Consider the following 26030-nt stretch of genomic DNA (forward strand, 5'->3'; position numbering starts at 1 on the left):
TTATGACATGTACAGGTTGTGGTGATTTATACTAACCACTAGATGGCCCCATCTACCAGGGTACCACGACTACACAGTCTCTATAAATGTCATAATGAGACACCTGTTGCATGTTGACATGTACGTTACCTACCTACCTGTTGTATGCTACCTAACTACTACCAGGACCTAAATAAATGATATTCAAAGAACCCCAGTTTCTTCATTGATGGACAGAAACATTACACAGGTAGGTGTAATCGATCTATCTGGAGCAACGGTTGTGATTGGAGGATTAAGAAAGGAGGATGGAGTTTGAGATAGGTCTGCAGTGGTTTCTGCCTGTCCCACCTGTACCAGTGCCCTTTGAGCTACACCTACTGTACCAACACCCAGCATATTACATTAGGTCCCCTCCCTGCTTTTCATGCTTATTGCATACCTTCATTTTCTTTGGGTTTATCCTCCTGAGACCCAGCAATTCATTTTTGTACACTGTAATGCCCATTAGTTTTAGCTTAATTCCTCTAATACTATACATGTCACTCTATTGAGTCCCGATGTTCCTTACAGAGGACAACCGTAGCCTTCCAATGACATATCATGTGTTGGGGTGTGACCATGCAAACTTGCCTTTTTTGTCTTTTCAAAATGGCTGCCAACACAAAAGGCACATTGCACAGAAAAAATAAAGATAAGCATGATATTTATATTCAAAATGTTTTTGAATGTTATATTTTGATTGTTTTTAGTAAGTAAACATCTAAGGAGCATTTTGAGAGAGTTGTCAGAGTTAAACATTTATTTTCAGAGGAAAAACATTAATTGATTAATGTACACTGTAGTGCACATCAGGACTTACTGTGTTTGTTTCATATTTATTTAGTAGACAGCTCTATGTCAGAGTGTGAGAGACAGAGGAACACTGATCTACTTTGACCGTTATTTCACCATCAGTCTTCTGGATGCTCTTCAGAAAAGGGGCCTGCCTGCTACTGAAACTAGCAAAGAACAAGATTCTTGTACCGGATCTCCTCTCTGGTAAACAAGAATACCCTGAAGACTTTAGCAGGAGCACTCATTCAAGGGTACTACGACTATGCTTGCACCTCATGGTACAAAAGCACCTCAAAGGCACTAAAAACAAGATTACAAACATCACAAAACAAACTGGTCAGACTACTGCTTGACCTTACTCATAAAACCCACCTCCCCCCTGCCCACTTTGACAAACTAGGATGGCTTAGAGTAGACGACAGAGTACAGCAACTTGCAATGGGCCTGGTCTACAAAATACACTACACCACGAAGGTACCCATGTACATGTCGAAATACTTCCCAAAGGTCAGTGAATACCATGACTACAACACCAGAGGGAGTTCCACAAATCATGCTCAACCCAGATTCGGCACAAACAAGGGTCTAAACACGTTTCGCAATTATGCCACATCAATGTGGAACACCCTACCCACAGCCGTAAACATTTTTGAATCCCTACCCACCTTCAAAACCGCTCTCAAAGAGCACCTACGGGAGGCTGCAATTCGAAACTGGCCCCCGTAAATGTCTGAACCCCCCTCCCACCCTGGACCCACCCACCCCTTCCTAATAGTTCCCTCCCCCTCGTATGTATATATTTACTGTTAGGATCTCTGTTTAACAGTACTGTATATTTGCATATCTTGTATGTCACAAATGTGCATGATTAGTTTAAATTAGATGATTAGATTAGATTTTTATATCTGTATATTGAGTATGTCATAAATGTCATTATGAATTGAAAATAGGGGACCCTGATGTAAACAAGACGAAAGTCTTTCTCTGGTCTGCATCCCCTTAACAATTGTGTGTATTGAGCTGTACTGTATTGTACCCATTCTGCAATCTGTTAATTAAAGTTTTCAATCAATCAATCAATTAGTGTTTTCTTTTTTGTCACACACCATTTTGGCAGTGAAAAGAATGTGGATGCAATTTCCATAATACCAAAAGATTCCTATGTAAGATTCTTATTGTTTTACGGTCAATGAAGTCCGGTTGTGCACTACAGTGCACATTTTGTAAAATATTAATAGTTAAGTAAAAAAAAAAAAAAAAAAATCCTGGGCCTCAGGAGGATATAATTTATGTGTTAAAAATGTGACCAGTGACAGTCTCAGGTTGCAGTGTGTTTTGGTTGAACTAGTTCTTTTTCAGTTTGGACCTGGCAAGAGGACCTGTTTGATAGCAATGACAAAGCCACACTGTAAAGAATAATCACCTAGACAGATAATGTACGAATATGGCGACAAGCCCAGCAGATGTCTAGAATCTAGATAACCTGGCAAATCATAGTCTCAATATCGGATTCCAATGAGGTCAGGTCCTTTAATACTAAAATAATCTTTTGAAAAGGGAACAGTAAATAGTGTAAATAAACACTACAAGATGCTCATCCTGTTGTCCTATGTAATGCCATAGCCCAAGTCATGTGACAGAGACCAGATCAGATCATAGATATATAACACATATATAGTGTTATATATCTGGATCAGATGAGCAAGTCCCTTGTTTTCTCACACAGCTCTGATTCTGTGTGACTGAAGTCTCTCTCTGATGAGGTATGTTAACATTAATTACAATATTATATATTTTTTTCCAAATCAGGATGTTGCATGTAGGCATGCATTTTATTATAATAATCAGAATAATTTAATCTCGGCGACAATAAAGGTGACTCTATTGTTAGACGATAATATATATTTTTTGTAACAGTCAGTCAGTTATTCCTGAGGAGACTCAGGTCGTTCGACGTGTGCAACCGACTGCTGCTATATCTTTCTTGTAGCCAGCGTCCTCTTTTTTGCTGTGGTGTGCTGGGGGGACAACATCAGTTCGAGGGACTCCAGCAAGCTGGTGAAGAAGGCTAGCTCCGTAGTGGGTGGTGAGCTGGCTAATCTAGAGGTGGTGGCTGAGAGGAGGACGAGGAAAAAGCTAGAAGCCATCCTGGAGAACCCCTCCCACCCACTCTATGAGGAGCTAGCCAGAATGAAGAGCACGTTCAGCCAAAGACTCCCCCCCCCCCCCCCATTGTACTTTTTTACATTTTATACTCCTATATTGTATTTGTATTTATATTTTATATTGTATCTATAGTGTATATAGATACTAGACTGTATAGGACTGTGAGGCTCTGTACCCCCCCCCCCCCCCCCCCATGCTGCTTTGACACCTGAATTTCCCCAAGGGGATTAAGAAAGGATCATCTTATTATAGAATCAAATTGGCAGACAATACTTCTCTGTTTGGCATGATATCTGGCAACAATGCGAGTGATTACAGCAGGTGCAGGATTTAGCCAAAACAACTGCCAGTGTCAGCGAAACAAACAAACAAATTTCCTATAGAGTCAACTATTTAGGGAGAACATGAAGCCACAATGTATTATTTCAATTTAGGTGAGGGGGGTTTGATAGGTTTACCTTTTGTTAAAGTTACTGGTAAGAGAGCATAGTAGGTCTTGAACAAGGAGATTCTTGTGAGATAGTAATCTGAGACAAAGGTGGTAATGTTACAAGTAAAGCACAGACTACTGATAATAAATAAGGTTAAATTATAACCTTATATTATGGTGAAAAGTGACAAATCTGAGGCAATTAACTGGCAAAACAAATCCTCAACAACTCTCTTTCCAGCCTCCTGCGTTCACACCTCAATGCTCTCTGAAAAATCTCCTTTGATTTCAGATTCTTGTGTTTCAGTCATCAATTTTCAGTTCTTGTTTTACTACAGTCCTATTTGTATGCCCTAAATGTCCTAATAAATGGAAAAACCGTGTATTACATATAAATTACAATAAAGTTAGCCTATAGTAAATATTATTACAATACAAAAAAATATATAATAATTATTATTATTATTGAGACAAATTTGATTTTATTCAACACACTTTTCCATGATTATTTATTACAACTTCCAAATGACAACCTTTATTCTGAAAGATCCAGACCGTGTAGTCGCGTTACATTGAAATCGGGGAGGGAGATTGCGGGGGGACGAGAGCCTTGACATTAAGTGATTGCAGATACGGCTGTGGGGGTGCTAGAGACATGATCGAATAGACTTGTATGCGCCTGACTCTCCTGAACACGGCGAGAGACATTCCTAATCGATCAGAACTAAATTGGCAGCGAAAAAGACCGTTTTTAAGCATTGATTCCCCATGCACATGCGCAGATTGGCCACAGAGTGTGACGCAACGCACATCCACACTGGAATGTTCCATTAGAGGGGGTGTTACTGTTGTGTTGTGAGAATGCTAAGATAGAATTAAATATACAGTAAAAGGAATACAGTACAAATATACAGAAGTCTACAGTAAGTGTAATATTGCACAGTGTTGTGCATTTATAATCAGTAGCTTAGGCTACATAGTAGGCTAATGACAGCCTATTCTAGTCTAGCAGGTGCTGGTATAGACTAGTAATGTTGATTTTCAGTCATCTACTGTATGACATTTTTTGCCTAGATTGATTTTCAGTCATCTATGACATTTTTTGCCTATATAGCAAAAAATGTCATAGATGACTGAAAATCAACATTACTAGTCTATAGCAGCACCTGCTAGACTAGAATAGGCTGTCATTAGCCTACTATGTAGCCTAAGCTACTGATTATAAATGCACAACACTAGCCTCCAGAATAGGCGCCCCGCAGAATCCGCTCACTGGCACCTGTGCCCATAGATATCTATAGAACACTAGATAGCTTAAGGCGGAGTCACCAGCGTCACTGAACCGCCGCCATCTTGCGCAGGTCAGCCGCGACTTGAGTCGAGAGTGAGTGAGCTGCACAGACAAAAATACTCATAACTCGCTGAAATATTGACGGATTTACAAACGGGTTGGTTTGCTATAAACATCAAAGATGTAGTTATGATACTGCATACTTATAAATAGTTTTTTTTTAAGATTTTTTTTTTTACAAACCGCTTGAATCATAGCCACGTTAATAATGCTTGTAATAAACCAAACCGTTTGTAAATCCGTCAATATTTCAACGAGTTATGAGTATTTTTGTCTGTGCAGCTCACTCACTCTCACTCAAGGCTGACCTGCGCAAGATGGCGGCGGTTCAGTGACGTCGCTCTCCATTGGCCGTCAACGCGGGCAAGCTATCTAGTGTTCTATATATATCTATGCCTATGCCAGCCACAGGACGCGCGCTGATTCGCGGAAAGTATGGAAGTATCTCGAAGTACGTCTGCGCTGATTGGCGGAAAGTACGGAAGTTTCTCGAAGGCCCAGACGTTGGGCTTGTGGCTCTGCAGATATACCCTACTCGGAGTGTGAGCTCATTAGGATTAACGTCACAGTCCCATCCTCACAGTCACTACATTACGTGGGTTAGCCAAGATGCTAAATGAGAGTCTGTCGCAGTACCCACAGGTACACATGTTACATTTCTGTTCGTCAGTTAACGTAACATACTTTTTACATTCCACGTAACTTAAGCATAGCAGGGATAGGTTGACTACTAGACTAGACTGACATTTCTGAACTGTTCGCTAACGTTAGCTCTCAGCGTGCAATCATCACATGGATAACATTAGCTAACTATGACATTCATATAGACATGTCTGTCGTAATGTGGTCGGTGTATCGATTCATTGTGTTCAATCGTGTTTCCACATTTAAAACCCAAACATTTCCAATACGGTGCATCGGATCTATGTTTATTGGCTCTAGTCGACGGTGGAAGGGACCTGCTTTAAGTGCCAGTCGTGTTCCAACGATTGTCAATTTAAATAAGTTGACCAACAATAACATGGCTAACGTTAGGGAAAGCGAGCGCTGCTTCTCCAGCTCCAGCTCCCAGTGTCTGCCAACCACAGCATCGGTTGAAACCGGGACCAGTCGAGTCAAGAGGGTATCTATTGAGGGCAACATTGGTAAGATATGTGTAGTAAGCTACAGTAATGTGCATTCATATCAAACCCACTGAAGTCCCACCCCACCACCTCCATTGTACAGTTTACCCCACCGCCAATGTACAGTTTCTTCCCCCTCAAATGTATATACTCTCTTTTTAGACTCTTTTTGTACTCTGGTTGGTATGTCATAAATGTCTAGATGTAGCAGTACTGTCTACCTGTATGTCAATTTTTTTTTATGATGAATTGAAAATGGGGGACCCTGATGTAAACAAGACGAAAGTCTTTATCTGGTCTGCATCCCCTTAACAATTGTGTGTGTTTTGAGCTGTACTGTATTGTACCCATTCTGCAATCTGTTAATAAAATGTTCAATCAATCAAGCCATAGTACAGTTTGGCTTGTTGTGTGAGACCAAAATGACTGTGTGAACACGTGTGTTATGGTCTTTCAAACATCAGCTGTTGGGAAGTCGACTTTCACAAGGCTCTTGCAGACAGCTTGTCAGGAGGACTGGGAGCTGGTCCCTGAACCTGTGGACAAGTGGCAGAGCATCGAGAGTGAATCCTCCAAGGTGACTGCACATATGTATACTGTAACCAGACTGCTAAATGACTAATTCCCTAACAATGACACAACGGCTTTATTTATAGGTTTTAAGTTTATAAACACATAAAAGAGACAAGTACCCAAACCCAGCCCAAGGCCATAGTGGTCTATCTAAAACGATATACATGCACATAGGCCTACACTATAATAATCATCATATTAATAGTAATGAAAAAAGGGGGGGATAATAATAAATTCATAATAAATTAAATGCATGTTATATCTAGTTGTGGGCAATTTCTGATATGTACATTGTTTGGCGAATAATAGGAACATTTTACAGCATTATGTAAGTTTGGATCCAACTGGCTACTTCATAGGTATGTAATGACGTCAAGTGAGGAATATGCTTTCAACAAATTCTCTATAAAGAGTCTTATTTCTAACCGTCAACCTTGCCTCTCTTTGTCTCTTCAAGGCAGACACTTCCTCCCAGCATACAGGCAGTAATCTGCTACAGATGATGTACCAAGACCCCCAGCGCTGGTCCTATACCTTCCAGACGTTGTCCTGCATGAGCCGGCTGAGGACCCAGCTGCAGCCTCCTCCAGCCAGGCTGCTCCGGTCAGAGAGGACACCCGTTCAGGTCTTTGAGCGCTCGGTCTACAGTGACAGGTGAGCGAGTCGGGACAGGAGAGGAGCGGGTGAACAAAATCAAATTATACTTGTAAATGATGAATACATCACATGAAATTGTGTTGACACACACACCACATTAGATTAGATTCAAATGTATTGTTGTCATCATGCAGCAGGGGCGACAGTGGCTCAGGAGGTAGAGCAGTCGTCTCGTCTGGCAATCCGGAGGTTCTCGGTTTGATTCCCGCTCCTCCCGGGCAGCGTGTCGATTGTGTCCTTGAGCAAGACACTTAACCCCTAATTGCTCCCGATGAGCAGGTTGGCACCTTGCATGTATTTTTTTCCCCCTACCTTTTTTCCCCCTCCACTTTTTTCTGATTTTTCTCCCATCCCACTGTTAGTCGTTATGCCAATTCCCAACTCCCTTCCTGGTTGTTGCGCACCCCCCCTACTGTTGGTCCGGGAGGCCGGAGACTATCACATGCTATCCTCCGACACATGCGCAGCCAGCCGGCAGCCAGCCTGGCAGCTCAGATTCTCACTGGGAGAGTGTAACGTGTGGAAGGTCAGACTACCTCCCTCCAGATATTATTATATTATTATTATTATTATATATCAGCTTTCCCACCCTCTAATACTGCCAATTGTATTAGTACGGACGACCAGCCAAACTGAAAACAATGTGGAGAGCTGGGATCGAACACGCGAACCCAGCGTCTCCAGCATTGGTGGTGAGTGCCTTGCCCACTGCACCACCTGGCCGCCGGCACCTTACATGGTTGCCTCCGCCGTCGGTGTGTGAATGTGTGAGTGAATGGGTCAAATGTGAGTAACAAATTGTAAAGCGCTTTGGATAAAAGCGCTATATAAAAAAGCAGCCATTTACCATTTACCATACAGCACAAGTACAGTACAACAAAAAGAAGTTTGGCATCCAAGCAGAATGCAAATGTAACAGTAAAGTTTAATTGTAATATACAGTGTACAGGTGATTTAAACTGGGTATATAAATGAGTACTTGTCAAGTTGTCAGTATAATAATAATAATAATAATAATAATAATAATAATAATAATAATATATCTGATTTGTAGTGCGCTTTACAGTTACAGAGCAAATCTCAAAGCGCTACATTTTAAAAGAACATAAAAACTAGCAAGAGTAAAAGAAACAATTATATAAAATAAGCAAGAATAAAGCCAGTAAGGAGTAAAAAGAACACTAAAACTAGTAAAAGAGTAAAAAACAAAATAAATAAGAAGGGCTAAGTATAGTGCTAATCAGATGTATGTACAGAGCTTTAGGATAAATATGTACAGTGATACAGGTATAAAGACACTGGTAGTAGTCATACTGGCCAGCAGCGTAACTAGTACGAGTAGTAACTAGTAGTAGCTAAGGGATATGTACAGATATAGATATAGTATCTCCACAGATATGTAAAAAGGATTATATGCAGGTATGTACAGACAGATGTGGATAGATATACGGTAAGAATATATATATATATATGGTATATACAGCATTATTATACTGTATACATGCTATCATACAGTTATATGTATTATATGCAGGTGTATAAGTAGGTATATAGAAGGATTGGCTGCCACATGTTTAATTATCTGTGGTAATGCAGCCTCTTGTATTTCAACGTTGGTATTTTCACCCTCTTTCCTACCAGATACATATTTGCCCTGAACATGTTCGAGCTGGACTGTATCAATGCCACAGAGTGGGCAGTCTACCAGAACTGGCACTCCTTCTTAGTGGAACAGTTTGGACACCAGGTGGAGCTAGAGGGCATTATCTACCTCAAAGCCCCACCTCAGGTACGCACATAATACAGAATTACATTATTATTATTAATAATAATAATTTACCTCACATCTCCCCACAGGGATTCATTTCTCATCGTATCTTAATAAACAGATGCACTCATGAACAATGGCTACACATAGGATTTTCCATATCCATGATTCCAAGATTGTAATGTTTATGTTTCCGTTAGACTATGACTCTTGATTTGTAAAGGAAAACGCTTGTTTTCTCGTTTAAAAATAAATTACAAATAATAAGAATATGTTATTGAATAAATGTTCTCTGACACACCTTTAAGCATTTACAGTATGCACGTGTTAGATCCTGATCAATCTGGCCAGTATCACGTCTTCGTCTGTTTGGCTCTCCATCCACTCCTCTGCGTTGTGTAATTTTAATGGTCCTGACGTCTCATATACTGGTTGATACAATCCTTATCTCTCCCCGTTAGTGCGATCCGCAAACCATAATAATTCTCCACCTTCGTAAGAATTCGACACTTTGACACAGCGTAATACCTTACGAGGAGAAACGTTGTTTATTGATATAAACAGAAGCCTCAGCCCAGATGTTATCCGATTGTATTTTCATTGCTATCGTCTCTGCTATTCAGTCCAATGGTGGTCAGGCCTGGTCGTTAGCCAAGACCATCCTCGTGGTAGCCGAAGCTAATAATGATGTGGCATCCTTCCCCCCCCCCCCCCCCCCCCCCCCCCCTCTCCGTGATGAGAGGAGAGAGTCTCTAGTCAGATTGTAGTCTGCCCTTAGCCGCTCTTGGTCTGGCTTACACCCGGAAACACTGTTAGATTTATAGGACCTTCGCCATAGCAACGACGCCCGCCCCTCTTCTGGTTGTCATGCGACGTGCTGTCATGACAACTGCTAATAACCTTTCACACATTTTAAACGTTTCATTACTGTTTTCAGTAAGGATGTCACCCCTCTCCCTCGCTCTGTGCCGCTATCAGCTTGTTCCAGATCGGAATGTCAACATTCGGCCCTGCTCAGTGTGCTGCTATTCAGTGACTCCTGCTCGCTCTGAACCACCATTCTATCACCCTCTTCTAAGGCAAACCATGCACATTTCGATCTCTCTGACCCGGCACCGTTAGATGTGGTCATCTCCCCCCAATCTATACATCACATACATTGAAAAACCACAGATTTCCCTCAATCCCCCCTTGATTCTTATCACCCTTCAGAATCATAAATCATTATTTGGTTTTTCAATTAATTATACCCAAAAATAGACTCATAACAATTAGGGCCCCTCCGTCTGCTGTTTAGCCTTATTGTTTTCCATTACACGCATCACACCTAAACCAGCAAGGATAAACAACGGTCAGGGAGGAGAGAGAGAGACAGAGAAAAACACAGATTTTGCGACTTTTCAGACAACACACCTAAACCCTTTGGCCCCCCCTACTTAGGTACACCCCACGTCAAATCAGAGCGCTCCCTTCCCTCTTACAGTACACCCCCCATCTTGGGCCGGTCCCGTCTTCTAGGGCAAGGGCCCCTTTCAGTGACAGCTCCTTTCCTGAGCTGGTCCCCATTCCAGGGCGCGGTCCCCTAGGCAAAAATGTCTCCTCTGGTCTGCTACGGCCTCAGTGCTCTGGCTGTCCTCTCCACATCTGCTCTCCCACCGCCGCCGTCTCCTCCCTCTTGTTGTAGATGATCTGTGTACCAGGCTGCGGTGCCTGGCCCCTGCTGCTTCCTCCTCCTCCAGTCTGTCTCCTGGTCGTCTCCACCGCGGTCTGACATCTCCAGACCCTAAAAGCAGAAAACAACACCAGCAGTTTTCTGTACACTCGACCCTTGTGTTTTCTATTAGTCTACGACCTTCTCCACACCTATTATCTGTCCTACAGGGCGGTTCCCTGTTTGTCTTCTTCCGTCGTGACACCAGCAGCTAACCGATTCCCACTTCCGTCGCCCTATCTCTTCATCCCAGTTTGAACCCCAGCGCGCGCCAGTTCTTCTGGTGACGTGTCGTCTGAAGACTCTGCCTATTTATTAGGTGTGAGAAAGCCCCACTAGAATTCAAACTCCCTCTTTATTCCATAATTAACCCATTCAGATAACTGCACCTCCTCTCTGTGCAATTCTTATTTAATCCATTGTATGATTAAACTCTATTTAATTAACCTGTATATCAATATTATTATTATAATAGATCCACTCTCTGTGCTGCAGTAGATTCTCTAACTTGAATCACTCCCCCACTCCGCCACTAGATGGTAGTACAGACCTATCTTCAAAAATGTGCCTGCATTATCCCACTGTCCCCCCTAGATGGTGGCAAAACTCCGTCTAGAGTATTCTAGCCGACGTCACTCTCTGACTCTTATCTGTTGTTATCTCCTCGTGGCTCACGGCCATTTAGTCTCGGTGCAAATGGCTACTCTCTCAAACAAACGGCCGCTGCCCTTCTTTCCAAGGCCTAAAAACACAGCTGTTTTCCTCTCTTTCCTATCCATATCAGGGGACGCTTTCTCAGACTAATACTCTTGCCTGATCGGACATAATACACACTGGTACAATCTCCTTTCGACTTTCCTCCTATCATGACGACAGTCCCGCCATAACAATTTTTCGATCTGGTTCAAGCCCCCCCCCCCTTTCCTCATCTCGCATTTACCCTCCTTAAACCAAAACCGTGCAGCCTGCCTCGTTTGCTTTTCATTCTCTGTAGATAACACCCTCGATTTTCACCATGGCTCTGCTCATATTATTACAGCTGGCCTCTCTGTCGCTACTTATTTACGGATGCACTATCTGTTCGTTTTTATTTGGCTTAAAAGATCAAAACAACCATGTGTGCACAGTGAACTCACATCTTTCTCCTGAGCGCTGTTTCTCCTACAGCACTGGTTCGCCTCCTGACCGCTCGAATCGACTCTCTCCCATGGTTGGCTGGCCTCGCTTGCCGGCTTGGCTTGAGTCCATGATGGCTCACTTGTCACCGCATTGAAAAGTATTTTTCCGTTGTTCTTATCTCTTGCAAATCCGGCTGTCATCGGCAACCAACTGTTAGATCCTGATCAATCTGGCCAGTATCACGTCTTCGTCTGTTTGGCTCTCCATCCACTCCTCTGCGTTGTGTAATTTTAATGGTCCTGACGTCTCATATACTGGTTGATACAATCCTTATCTCTCCCCGTTAGTGCGATCCGCAAACCATAATAATTCTCCACCTTTGTAAGAATTCGACACTTTGACACAGCGTAATACCTTACGAGGAGAAACGTTGTTTATTGATATAAACAGAAGCCTCAGCCCAGATGTTATCCGATTGTATTTTCATTGCTATCGTCTCTGCTATTCAGTCCAATGGTGGTCAGGCCTGGTCGTTAGCCAAGACCATCCTCGTGGTAGCCGAAGCTAATAATGATGTGGCATCCTTCCTCCCCCCCCCCTCTCCGTGATGAGAGGAGAGAGTCTCTAGTCAGATTGTAGTCTGCCCTTAGCCGCTCTTGGTCTGGCTTACACCCGGAAACACTGTTAGATTTATAGGACCTTCGCCATAGCAACGGCGCCCGCCCCTCTTCTGGTTGTCATGCGACGTGCTGTCATGACAACTGCTAATAACCTTTCACACATTTTAAACGTTTCATTACTGTTTTCAGTAAGGATGTCACCCCTCTCCCTCGCTCTGTGCCGCTATCAGCTTGTTCCAGATCGGAATGTCAACATTCGGCCCTGCTCAGTGTGCTGCTATTCAGTGACTCCTGCTCGCTCTGAACCATCGTTCTATCACCCTCTTCTAAGGCAAACCATGCACATTTCGATCTCTCTGACCCGGCACCGTTAGATGTGGTCATCTCCCCCCAATCTATACATCACATACATGGAAAAACCACCGATTTCCCTCACACGTGTGCAGTAAAAATGTACAAATGTCTTTTCAGGGCAAAAAATTCTCCACATAGCAATCATATAAGAAAGAAACTAGCGTCGACTCCCGGAGTCAGCATTGCCTGCGGCTTGGTCCGATCGTCATACTAACTCGTTTGGCTGAGTTAGCGGGAGGGAAGTCGTGGGTGGTAATCTGGCATTGTGGACAGCGACGCCTACAGGTTAGGTCTGGGCGCCTGCTCAGCGAAAGGCAGGAAGTAGGGATGCCCCGATCGATCTGCCGATAATCAGTATAAATATGCGATCGGTGATCGGTGATAATGCTTTATTTTCGCCGATCGTCAAAACCGATCGATGACACGGAAAACATGATCCAATTATCTGCGGAGTTCTCACTCGCTCACAGCCACACTCTGCTGCTGCGCGTCTTGCTCCTCCTCCTCCTTCTCCCCCTCCCAGACCCATCTCATGTCAACAGACAAACCCTTCGAGCACCGCAGAGCTCCTCTTTCAACACAACTGAAGCATTAAACAAAATGGCCCAGTCATCTATTCACTTTTGTTTAATACACAAGGCGTTGTCTAATGTTATCTAGCTACTGATGGCTCCTGCTATCAACGTGACAGTTGGGCATTCGTTTTCGCAAGCGCTGGCTAGCGTTGGCTAACTAGCTATCGCCCGTGAGCTAACGTTAGCTACCGAGCTAGCGTTACTGTTTAAACAAAACTACACAGTCAACTATTCACTTTAGTTTAATACATGATGAGGCGTTGTCTAACTGGCTAGCTACTGATAGCTCCTGATATCAACAAATGCGCATTTCAGTTTAAGAATGATAGGGATGCACCAGCATGAAACCTCCGTTAGCTAGGTAGCTCACGTTAGCTAGGTAGCTCACGTTAGTGAGCTAAATAGTTCACTTTATTTTAATACATGATGCATTGTCTAACATCATCTAGCCAGCTAGCAGTAGCTACAGATAGCTCCTGATATCAATGTCTTATAACTAGTGCTGTCAGGCGATTAAAAAATCTAATCTAATTAATTACAGGATTTGTAATTAATTAATCTAATTAATCGCATAACCATTTTATGCCTGATATTCTATATTCTATAATCATATTTCAAATTGCATGTGTCCGGATGGCAGAATTCACTACTGTATCTACAAAACCTTCTGTTTAATCATCTTCCAGCTATTAATTTGCTTAGATTTTTCAGGTCTGGTCAATTTGAGCACAGTGCTATTCACAGTCAAAGATAAAAAAAAAATTAATTGATATTCTCATTTGGTTCATTACAATTTACTCAAGCCTAGTAACAGACACAGTATTTCTGACACTGGGAATACATTCCCGGAGATCCATAGATGTCCCTAGAATCAGATACCAAGAACATGCAAATGGACCAGATAAAAAAAAAAGTCTGTAAATGTGTATTCTACGTTCTTATGGAAAAAAAAAAATTTTTTTTAAATATATATAAATTTTTTTGTAATTCATTTTGAGTTAATTTTCATAACGCGTTAATTTGCAGTGTAATTAATTAATCTAATTAACGCGATAAACTGACAGCCCTACTTATAACATAATTGACATTATTCGTTTTTGCAGCTGAACATTGGCTAATTAGCTATCATGCTTCATAACACGTTTCAGACCCTGTTGAACTATCGCTCTGACTCAATAGTATCCATCTGCAGAACGTCAGCCCCAGCACTCTCAGGCCCCACGCTGAATGTGATTTGACCAAAGCAGAGTATACACACAGACAGTTGAGCTGTTTGCAGATAGCGAGCATTTTGACTTGTTGCGTGGTGGCGATGTCTCGCAGACAATACAACTACAAGTATAATTATATAATATATATATAAAATAAAATAAAATTATATGAACAAAAAAAATAAAAAATTTGTTAAAAACGATCGATATCGGATCGGTATCGGCCGATATGGCTCAAGACGATCGGTGATCGGTATCGGTGGCAAAAAACGTGATCGGGGCATCCCTAGCAGGAAGTGGTGAAGGCAGCGTGACCTCCCACGCGTTACACTTCACCTATGAGAGTCCTCGCTGCCAAGTGAAAAGAGAGCCGCTGGCTGTCTCCGCATGTGTCGGAAGAAGCATGTGGTAGACTTCAGGGTTCCCTTGTACCGACCAGTAGGGGGAACATGCGCACAACGACCAGGTAGGGGAGGGGGGGAATTGGCATAACGACAAAAAAATTGGGATGGGGAGAAAAAGCATAGAAAATCAGGCGGAGAAAAGGAGGATTAAAAATAAATAAATAAAATAAAAAATAGCGGTGCCCCAGATTAATACACCTTTAAACATTTAACATTGTGCAACCGTGCAAACTATTCAACACATTTCCAAATCTGTGATTGGCTTTAAATGTTGATTTTTAAGGTCACAGTTGACCTACTGTATCTCAAACCCTGCCCTCTTCTCCTGATCCTCCAATTACAACTGTTGCTTTCCTGTTTGTTTGAGGGAAGCAACGGTTGTGTTTGGAAGATCAAGAAAAGAGGGTGGGGTTTGAAATAGGTCAATTTTATTGAATGTTGAATTTAATTGAATGTTCATTATTTTCAATGTCGATTCTGAATTGCTACACCCCTACTTACACATTGCAACTGAAAATATGTAATCATTTGTAGTTTTAAATCTGACTGGCAGCCTATCTGGGATCAGAAAGGCTGCAGAGAGGATTCCTTTAGTATGGTACATTTGCAAACACAGAAAGTGATTGTGTTTCCTCTCAGACGTGTATGGAGCGTCTGGGCCATCGGGGGAGGACAGAGGAGCAAGGAGTGGAACTGGATTATCTGGAGAAATTGCACACACAGCATGAGAAGTGGCTCATTGACAAGAGCACCAAGTAAGTACCAATGGCTCTCTAATGACCTTTTGATATTCAGGTGTTTATGCTTTCAATAATGCATAAGGACTAATCCATGTGTGCTTTACTGAAATGTCAAACTTCAAAGAACCTTTCATGTTTGAAGTAATGTTTTATTTTTATTTTTTATAAATGTTTTGCCCGGCCGATATATCAGTGGGCCGATATTGGCTTATCATTGATATATCGGTATCGGTGTGTATGTTACTGATATATCATATCGGTGTGTATGTTACTGATATCCCACAGATATCCTGCCGGTTGATTAGCTTCCTTTAAAGGGCTCTAGCGGGCTCATTTATACAGATAGTACAATGATTAAAGTTAAGCTATTTTAAAGGAACACGCCAACATTATGGGAAATGCACTTACCGTCTTCTCCAGAGTCAGACAAGAAGATTACATACCAATTTCCTACACATCTGCTTCCATTCATTTGTGCTAAGCAAGGCTAGCTTGCAGCCGGGTAGTTTTCTACTGAATGCACAGAGAGGAAATTGGTATCTATCTTCTTGTCAGACTGGAGAAGTTGGTAAGCGCATTTCCCATAATGTTGGCATGTTCCTTTAAATTTGATGGGAGGAAAATGCCACAGGCAGGGCTATTTTTAAAGGTTAAAGGTGTTCCTTGACTTCTCACCTCAAGATATCAATAGAACCACACAAGACTGCTCTTTAGAGCCAGGATCATTTATGCAGGTCTCATGCAGAATTAGGCCCAAACCAGGCAGTTTTTATTGCATGCAGTACAAATAGGCTACTTAAAAGAACACGCCAACATTTTGGGAAATTATCTTACCGTCTTCTCCAGAGAGAGACAAGAAGATAGATAGATTTCTACTGAACCTCTCTGTGCGTTCAGTAGAAAGCTATCTGGCTGCACGTTACCCTAGCTTAGCACAATGAATGAAAGCGGACATGGCCGGTTAGCCTAGGCATTGTCCAACTAACACCTCTCCAGAAGGCTAATCGGCCGTCCGCTTCCATTAATTGTGCTAAGCTAGGCTATCTTTTAAAGCCCTCCAAGGTAAATCCCCTGTGTAAATTTTTTATTTACTGCGCCCCTACTCCCCCAGTCGTGCACTTAGGTCCTCCCACCAAAATCTCCTGGTTGTCCCACGGACCCGGTTAATAACAAAAGGTGACCGGTCCTTCCAATTTATGGCCCCTACCCTTTGGAACACCCTCCCCCCCTTTTTTTTTTCTTCTTTTTTTATTGATCTTTTCCCCCCTCCATTTTCCCCCGATTTTTCTCCCATCCCAATGTTAGTCGTTATGCCAATTCCCAATCCCCTTCCTGGTCGCTGCGCACTTACCCCCCACAGTCGGTCTGGGAGAGTGGAGGCTATCACGCGCTTCCTCCGACACACGTCCAGCCAATCAACCGCTTCTTTTCACCTGGCAGCGCGGATTCTCATTGAGAGGGCGTAGCGTGTGGAAGGATCACACTATCCCACTCAAGTCCTATCCGCGCTTAGCAGGCGCCCCGACCGAACTGTAGGAGTCGCTGTTTACAACGACCCGGACCCACCCCGCCAGCTTCTCCCACCCTCTAATACTGCCAATTGTATTAGTGTGAACGGCCAGCCAAGCTGGTGACAACCCCGGAGCTATGAGCTGGATTCGAACAGGCGAATCTAGCCGCTCCGGGGTTTGGTGACGAACGCAATCTCCGTTACGCCACCTGACCGCCCGTCACCCTCCCCCTTTCTATGCGTTCACTTGACTCCCTATCCACTTTTAACACTTTGAATGCCATCCAAGAGTTTTCTCGTGTTTACCCCCCGCGGGTTGAATGCCCACTCACGAGAATATTCGTTTTATTCGTTTCTTTTTTATTAGCGATCTGAAATCATATTGCATCAAGCGTCCCTACCGTTGGAGATCCAGTCACCCCAGGCGCTCAGATGTGAAAAAAGCGCCCCCCTATCGTCTCCCAGATGGTAAATCACCCTTTTGGATTGGACTCAATGAAAATGAATGGGGAAAAAAAACCCGCACTCCACATTTTACTTCTCACTCATGTAACCGGGGTCTACCAGAATTCACTCTGGAGCCTCGGAGCCGCGGCGAATATGTGTTTTACTGTATACACGATGGATCAATCAAATGAGCGATTTTTTCGAATGGCGATCGGGAATTGGAATAAACCATTTGGATATCATCTGATCTCAGGTAAGGAATCTATGTTATCAGTATTAGGATAATCAGACTCGTTTTCACAGAGATATAAGCTTTTATGTGATTATGGTGATAGGCTGTTTGACTCTGCGCGCCGTCAGGAAATAGGAGACTCGATTTTCGGCTCGCCGCAAGAGCGTGCGTGCGTACACATATACTATCGATCATCTAGCGTTTATTTGAAAACGATTCATAAATAGGCCGAAAAATTACAACGTTCTAGAATATTCCAGTAAAAGGCGATTATCATAGAATGTGTTGTTTTTTCCGTGAAAACGAGTGATTTTCAAAATGCTAGAAAACGGAAATGAAGCGATAAAAACAATCTGCCATGACAATGTTGACTGGAAAATGAGTCTTTGATAAGCGATGGGCAGATTAGACACATAGCCATAATTTAAAACATAGATTAGGCGATATTAACGTTAACATTGGAGTGGATGTGGGCATTCAAGGGGGTAAAAATGAAAACACGGCTGGCTCCCAAAGTGTTAAGGAACAGTTGAAAACGTTTTTATTCAGACAGGCTTTTAATTAATTCCTGGTTGTATACTTTGTTTATTTATTTATAATTGTTGTTTTGTTTTTAGGACTGACATTTATGTTGCAATCATATTTAGTTATTTAATTTTCTTATGTTATGCCTATGCTTACGATGTGTCAGAATTGTTTTATGTGTAGTGCGTTCATCTCTATTGTTAGATGTTCCGATAATCCCAGTGAGTGATGGCTATACGATAGTGTCCTGCGTTGTGTACTTTTAAAGATCCCTCTGGTGTGCCCACGGAAACATCTGATAATCCCCGGGCAGAATGAACACCTTCTCACACGACTCAGTTGACAGTAACCCAGTCTGGTGATGATGCCTACAAGTCGCCAGGGTGAAATGACAGATAGACACAAATTTTTTTTTTTTTTTTTTTTATATATAACTACAGTTCGAGAGTTGAAGAACATATTTAGTACAACAGCGAACAGATATAATAACTCTAATTGTAAGAATTCTGTGTTTAAAAAAGGCCGTTTTGAAACACAGTTTGTGCTCTCCACAGAGGAGAGGTGGGGGCTGGGTTTATTTTTGCATCTGAATAGAGCTGCGTGTTGGGATTCAGATTCACTGAGCCAGGTAAAGACATTCACACAGAGAGAGTCATTAACGTTAATGATGGACGCATTCAGGTGAGGGTAGTTGTCCATCATCACAATTCTTCAGTCCCTCCTTTTTATTCGACAGAACATAGAATTTAACATATGTTTGCTTGATTATACAGGATTAATTATTTTACTAGATTATACCAAGGTTAATCAGTAACCCCCCCCCTTGGATACCTTTCACTATCCTTACAGAGGTATCATTTCCATAGGCACCGAGGCCCCCTGTAAACGCTGTAACTGAGGCCCTCTTCCCCCCGACAAGATGCGCTGGATCAGGCAACGAACCAGACTGACAAAAACCAGCACCACTGTCAGCACCAATACTATGGGCGCGGCCAACTGCATTAAAATGGCTGACCATGAGCTCCCCGACAGCCACCCGAATAAAGAGGACCCCCCAGTGGCCGGGGAAAATTGGGTCGCCATCTTCCGTATCAACTCTATCTGCTCCCCGAGGGGTTTGGAATTGTCTGGTATATAGAAACAACAGGTCATGTTCAAGACCCGGCACAAGCCTCCTGCCTTATCATAGAGCATGTCCAAACCCATACGATTCTGCAATGTTACCTGACGCATCTCACCCATTTCCTCATTGACCAGACCCAGAGCTGCCTGTGTTCGATTGGCTAAAGCCCCATAGGCTCCCGCCAACTTCCCCACATCCCATGTCAACAGCTCTACCCCCACCCCTGGTAACAGGAACATTAAGATATCTTCCCCCACCCCGTGCTGTGTTACCAACCCCTCTATTGATCCTGACACCTCCTCCCTCCTATACCGATGACTGGAGTGCTGACTCAACTCACTGGGAAGACCAACACCATGGATTCGCTCAACTGACTCCCAGGTCCGGTGCACGACCACTCCTGGGAGAACAAATGCCAGATAACAGGTGCCACTCCAGTCCTCCGGGAGGGACGTATATGCTGTCAGTCCACAAACCCAGAACGCATTCTCCAATGCGTGCAGGCCTCGGATACCTTTCGGCATACAGCGCGTGGTCTTCACACTACACAAACTCGTACCCACCTCCCTGGTCCCCCCCTGCCTGGACAGACAATAAAACCCCTGTGTGTTCTGCGCTAACGATACCGGCACCTGCTCTCCCGCCCATACCACCCCTGGATCATACTTGGCGTCTACCCCCAGCCCCAGGCCCTCGGCTGGACGAAGCATGGCGGAGACCACTGCCCGTTCCAACCCGGCCTCCGCTTTCTGAGAGAGTCGTACGACATGATCTTGCATGGTAGAGGAGTTGAACGGGACCGCCATCTGTGGCACCCCTGTATGCTGAGATAAAGGTATCTGCATACAGACATAACATTCCTTGACGTTCACCGTGTCAGCCACTTGATGTGCCCACTGGAGGGCGCTGTTGTACAACACTGGTTCCCCCAGTGCCACCAACTCCACCATTAGACTCCCAAGGAAAACCCTCATGTTAACTCACCACCTCTGTGATTGACGTGTGGATTGATTAGTGGACCCCGGAACGACCTCACCTCTCTAAATGGAAACCCTGTCCCGTACCCCCGTTGTGGAAAGACCTAATAGCTCTATGTACCCCTCCTGTAAGTGTATAATTACTCCACTATCTATCCCCCCCACACAACAGCACACTATTTTGATGGTAGAATAGTTATCGAAATACCCTGTACTCCAAACCACCTCGTGTGGGTAATACTGGTTTCTGAGCCTCCTCACTCTAGAGCGTAACTGCTTCACTTTCACGGTATGGACTTTGATTGTCACTAAAGGGTTTACTGTGACATACTCCTGAGTTTTGCAATCAATCAACACACACGACATTACACATGGTCGTCGACTCCGGTTATCTTCCCGTCCGATCTCTGGTACTTGTCTCCGGATGATCCCTGTATTGTCTCTGGATCGTGCCCTCCTATGCCCCCCCCCCCCCCCCCCCCGGTCGCCGCCGTCCTTTCGAGCCGCACTTCTCCGTTTGTCACTTGGCCCAGCCCGTCCGCGGTCCGTAGGTCTGCCTGGACTCGTCTCCTCCAATGGTCTTGGCCCAGCCCGTCCACGGTCCGTAGGTCTGCCTGGACTCGTCTTCTTCAATGGTCCTGTGCTTCAATGGTCCTGTGAAGACACAAAATGGAGAAACAGGGAGTCTCTTTCCGATGGGGAAAACCGGGAATTCCTACTCTGAACCCCCCCCCCTGATTGTCACATTGATCTTATATATTTTTTTTTTTATTCCTTCTTTTATTAATCATGTTATTTTTATTAATCATCTTATTTTATCTCATTTTAAACTTAATCATTTTTCCTTTTAATAATCACACCAATCACACCATCATTCTGCACTCCCCACTCTTCCCCCCTCCCCCTCCTTTTTCTCAACACCTTTACCTGTCCTACCTCGGGGTAACCCCCGTCCTTTCCGTCGTGACACGCTGCAGCTTCCGATACCCACTCCGCGCAACTCTAACTTCGTCCCACGGTCGACCCCCAGCGCACGCCAGTTCTTTCTGGTGACCGTGTCTTCTCCTAACCACGCCCTATATTGAGGTGTTGAAAAAAAAAGGGGGGACAAACCCTTGACTCCGCCCCTCCCATATCCTAAAGCTACATGTCGATGGTCGGTGTGTCGACTAGCTTACAATGACTTGCATGGATCCAATTGGGCCTCCCCGCCACCTTCACCGCACTACCGGTGATCAACAGAAACTGATACGACCCCTCCCATTTAGCCTCCAGCAACACGTCTCGATCCGCCAGGGGGAGGGACATCAACCTCTGACAATCCTGTAAGTCCCGGAGGGTCAGCCCGGTCCCCAGAGGGCCGCTGCTGGCTGTGCCCTGGCTGCTGCGGGTTGTACTCGTGGTCTGGGGCGGCGGCCGCCTACGTCACACTCGCGTGCTATATGGCCCATCCTCCCACAGCTGTAGCACGACCCCCACTCCCAGCGGAACCCCTCTGGGCCCGCCCTCCCACCCCCCGGCCAATCCTCAGGACCCCTCTCCCAACGGGGCCCCTCTGGGCCCGCCCCCCGTGGCCCCGCCCGATCATCAGGATAGGTGGCGGCGTCCGGCTTTCCGGTCAACACTCGAACCTTGGGCTCTGCGGCATCCTTCATGATCTGCAGATCTCTGTCTAACCTACTCAGCGCATCCACTATGGCTCCATAGCCTGCCCGCCCCCAGGTGGGAGTGGACATAATTAAGCCGTTTTGCAGCCGAGGTGCCACGGCTGCCACAAACGTTTGAGTCGACACTGGGCACTGTTTTTCCCCGATATTAGCTTCTGGAATATCATCTATGCCACTAAACCTCACGAAAGCGACCCTGAATCTGTCTTCGAAATCAATGAAAGACTCTCCTTGGCGACAGGCCAAGATCTTGAGTCCAGTCCGCATTGACCCGGGAGAGTTTAGCTATCCATTCCCTGACCGCATCCCAACCTGCGTCGAGGTCCTGCCCCTCCCCTCCCAGTGCAGCGGTGATAACCCTGGTCAGATCCTGTCTCTCTCTCATGGAGAGACGATGACTGAGAATGGCCAGGGCATCCCATGGGTGAAGGGAGTAAATCCCTTTTAATTTATTAAATTCATCCCATGTCCCCAAGCCAGCGGTGCGGGGATGACGCACCTTCTCACACCACCTCTCAATATATTCTGGTTTGGCCGGAACATAAGAGGTGTGCACTACTCGCTCTCCAGCTACCGTCTTGGGCCGATGTATCTTCAATGGCCGCAAACTTTTGGGTTGTGAAGAGGAAGGTCCCTCTCCTTCCTCTGATTCATCACTACTATCCTCAAAGATATTCAAATTGAGGGCCTTAGAGTCCCCTGCTCCCTTTTGCTCCCCTTCCATGCCCCCAGAGGGAGCCAGATCTCTCCCCTCCCTCCCATCGGCCCCCTGCACCATCCCGCTTCTCTTTGCCATGCAAAGAGTGTTGTTTGCTGTTACCATCAGGAGTGTTGTCGCTGTTGTCATCATTAATTCGTATTATAATCACAGGCGAATCATCACAATTCTTCACTATGTAACTGTTGCTATGTTTTACTTCTGTGAAGCACTTTGTGATTTTATCTGTGAAAGGTGCTATACAAATAAAGTTTACTTACTTACTTACTTAAATAATAATACTTACTAACGTGCAGCCAGATAGCTTTCTACTGAACGCACAGAGAGGAAACTGGTATCTATCTTCTTGTCTCTCTCTGGAGAAGACAGTAAGCAACATGTTCAAGTAATACACACACACGCACGCACACACACACACACACACACACACACACACACACACACACACACACACACACACACACACACACACACACACACACACACACACACACACACACACAGTGAGTTCAGAGTCTTTTCCCTCTCTTTGAATTTGTTATTATATGACTAATATATATCACACAGCACCACATTTAAAATGAATTATTCCCTTCCCCTGCCTGGCTACCCCACACCCAAGAGTAAAACACGTTCACAAACTAGGCAGTAAATTAGGTAGGCGGTGTTCCCAGCTCCAAAAAGCACCGCTAATTTTTTATACTTTTTTTTATCTTTTCCCCGAATCCCCCCTCCTTTTTCTGTTTTTCTCCCATCCCAATGTTAGTCGTTATGCCAATTCCTAATCCCCTTCCTGGTCGTTGCGCACTCTACCCCCTACCGTCGGTCTGGGAGAGCGGAGACTATCACATGCTTCCTCCGACACATGTGTAGTCAGCCCACCGCTTTTTTTTCACCTGGCAGCGCAGACTGAGTGTAACATGTGGAAGGGTCACACTACCTCCCCCAGATCCTTCCCTCGCTGTGCAGGTGCCCCGACCGAACTGTAGGAGTCACTGTTTACAACGACCAGGACCCACCCCACCGGCTTTCCCACCCGCTGACACTGCCAATTGTGTCAGTATGGATGGCCGACCAAGCCGGAGGTACCGCAGCTGGATTCGATCCCACTGTCTCTGCGGTGGTAGACAGGCGCTTAGTCCGCTGCGCTACCCGGCTGCCCCGTACCGCTAATTTATTAATGAAAGCTAATTCCCCCCCCCCATGACATTGCAAAAGACAGTAATGTTCATCTGAAGACTTCAAACCCTGGCAAGCAGACAAGCAGTATCTATGTTGTTTTGCCCCAATCGCTTAAATAACATTTCTGACTGCAAAATGCATACAAAGACTAGACAAAACGAATTTTCCATAATATGTCCCCGTTTAAGAGTGAATAAATGTCCAAGTCATGAAATAAAGACAAACCAAGCCAGTAGGACAGCGACCCTGGCATCACAAGGCTTTGGTGAGATTTTTTAATTGGGCCTTAAATAACCATCCCTTGCAGCTGTTGGGTGTTTGGCTGTGAAGAACAGATGCTGGCCAGCATTGTGGGGTCTGGAGAGGACCGGGTTGTTCGCAGAGCGTAATATAACTTGTTTCTGTCTTTTCAGGTTGCATTTTGATTGGCTGAGACAGGTACCTGTGTTGGTACTGGATGCTGGTGTAGAGTTTGAGAGTGATCCAGAAGTACGAGCCAAACTTATCACAGAAGTACGTAATATACCCCCTTCACTTATACACAGACACACACACACACACACTGTCGGGAGCTGTTGTAGCTGTGTTCGATTTCACATACCACAGTTGGCCACACAGGGGCACTGTCGCAACGCTTCCCTCTGGGTTTCAGAGGGGAGGCGCAACTTGTGTGTGAACATTCCTGCCATCTCACTTACTGTCTGATGTTTCCGATCCTGACGTATCTTGGTATTCCATACAGGTGAAGAACTTCTTCGCTGGCTTATGAGGCGGAGGGGCCATTAGGTCAAGCCACCGACCCTGTGGGAGATCAAGCTGCAACACTTCAGACTGTGATAATGGATGTATAGCCGCTCTGTTTGATTGATTCATTGATTGATTGAAAACATTATTAACAGATTGCAGAATGGGTACAATACAGTACGGCTCAATACACACAATTGTTAAGAGGATGCAGACCAGAGAAAGACTTTTGTCTTGTTTACATCAGGGTCCCCCATTTTCAATTCATCATGACATTTATGACATACACAGAAAAAAGCAGGAGGAAGCCGGACCAGCACTCTCAGATTCAAAAAATACACTAACACTGATGAAGGAGCTTTTGCTTTGAAACATGTTTGTTCAAGGCTGCGAATTAAAACTTTTTTGAATCTGAGAGTGCTGGTCCGGCTTCCTCCTGCTTTTTTCTATTTAATCTTCGGGATTTCAGCACCCAGTGTCAGATACTGAGAGCGCGGTCTATCTTGACTTTCATTTATGACATACACGACATACAGATATATACAGTACTGTTACATCCAGACATTTATGACATACAAGATGAAGATATACAAATATACAGTACTGTTTAAGAGACAGATCATAAAAGAAAATATATACATTCGAGGGGGAAGAAACTACATTGGAGGGGGTTATTGGGGGTTTGGACATTTACCGGGGCCAGTTTCTGTGAAGTCACTGTGAAGTGCAGTTTGATTATTGACTTGAAGAGAATATAAGGTTTTAGAGTCGGAGCTTCTGGATGAAGGGGTTCACTCCCCTGCATGGGACCGGTGAACTCAGTCAGGATGTTGTGTTCAGCAACATGTTGATGTGTGGCCTGCTGCCACAATGTTACTTTTGTTCTTTTGTTTTGTTTATTTATTCGGAGTCACTGTAAATTACTTAGTTTATCGCTCGTTTTGTGACTTATGCTTATCTATCCAAATGGGACCTTTTTGATAACATTTAGATTATGTTTAAGATGCTGTGTGGTATTTTCTGTTCAAATAAGTGTTCTTCCTCCCGTTTTGATTTTCTCCCTTGATGCACCCTGCCAATGCAAGGGGCCCGGTATGATCATGACATCTTAAATTGTTGGTTGACTTATATGAATCACTGTATTCACTTTTTAAGTTTATTTCCTTATTTTTATTTCTATTTATTTTTGGAAAATGTTTGTTTGCTTGTCATTTTGTTTTGACGTTTGTCGTCCTTGGTATACCTTTCTGTGTCCCTATTGGATAACTTTCAAGTGCATCTCATTT

General features: G+C 44.2%; 1 protein-coding gene across 3 annotated transcripts; it reads left to right on the top strand.

The window, feature by feature from the left end:
* Positions 1-5338: 5338 nt before the first annotated feature.
* On the top strand, positions 5339-25096 carry dguok (deoxyguanosine kinase). 3 transcript variants are annotated; one of them, XM_084323281.1, is made up of 8 exons: positions 5339-5405; positions 5799-5908; positions 6352-6464; positions 6918-7114; positions 8759-8906; positions 15519-15634; positions 24414-24513; positions 24743-25096. In XM_084323281.1, the coding sequence occupies exons 1-8, from the start codon at positions 5380-5382 to the stop codon at positions 24767-24769; spliced, it is 837 nt and encodes a 278-aa protein (XP_084179407.1). In that variant the 5' UTR covers positions 5339-5379; the 3' UTR covers positions 24770-25096. The 3 variants fall into 3 exon arrangements, 2 of the variants coding, with proteins under 2 accessions (XP_084179407.1, XP_084179406.1); XM_084323280.1 differs by having other exon boundaries at positions 5369-5908; XR_014620165.1 differs by lacking the exon at positions 8759-8906 and having other exon boundaries at positions 5369-5908.
* The last annotated feature ends 934 nt before the right edge of the window (positions 25097-26030 follow it).

The sequence above is a fragment of the Notolepis coatsorum genome (assembly GCF_963971535.1).
Source record: "Notolepis coatsorum genome assembly, chromosome: 10".
Taxonomy (NCBI): Eukaryota; Metazoa; Chordata; class Actinopteri; order Aulopiformes; family Paralepididae; genus Notolepis; species Notolepis coatsorum.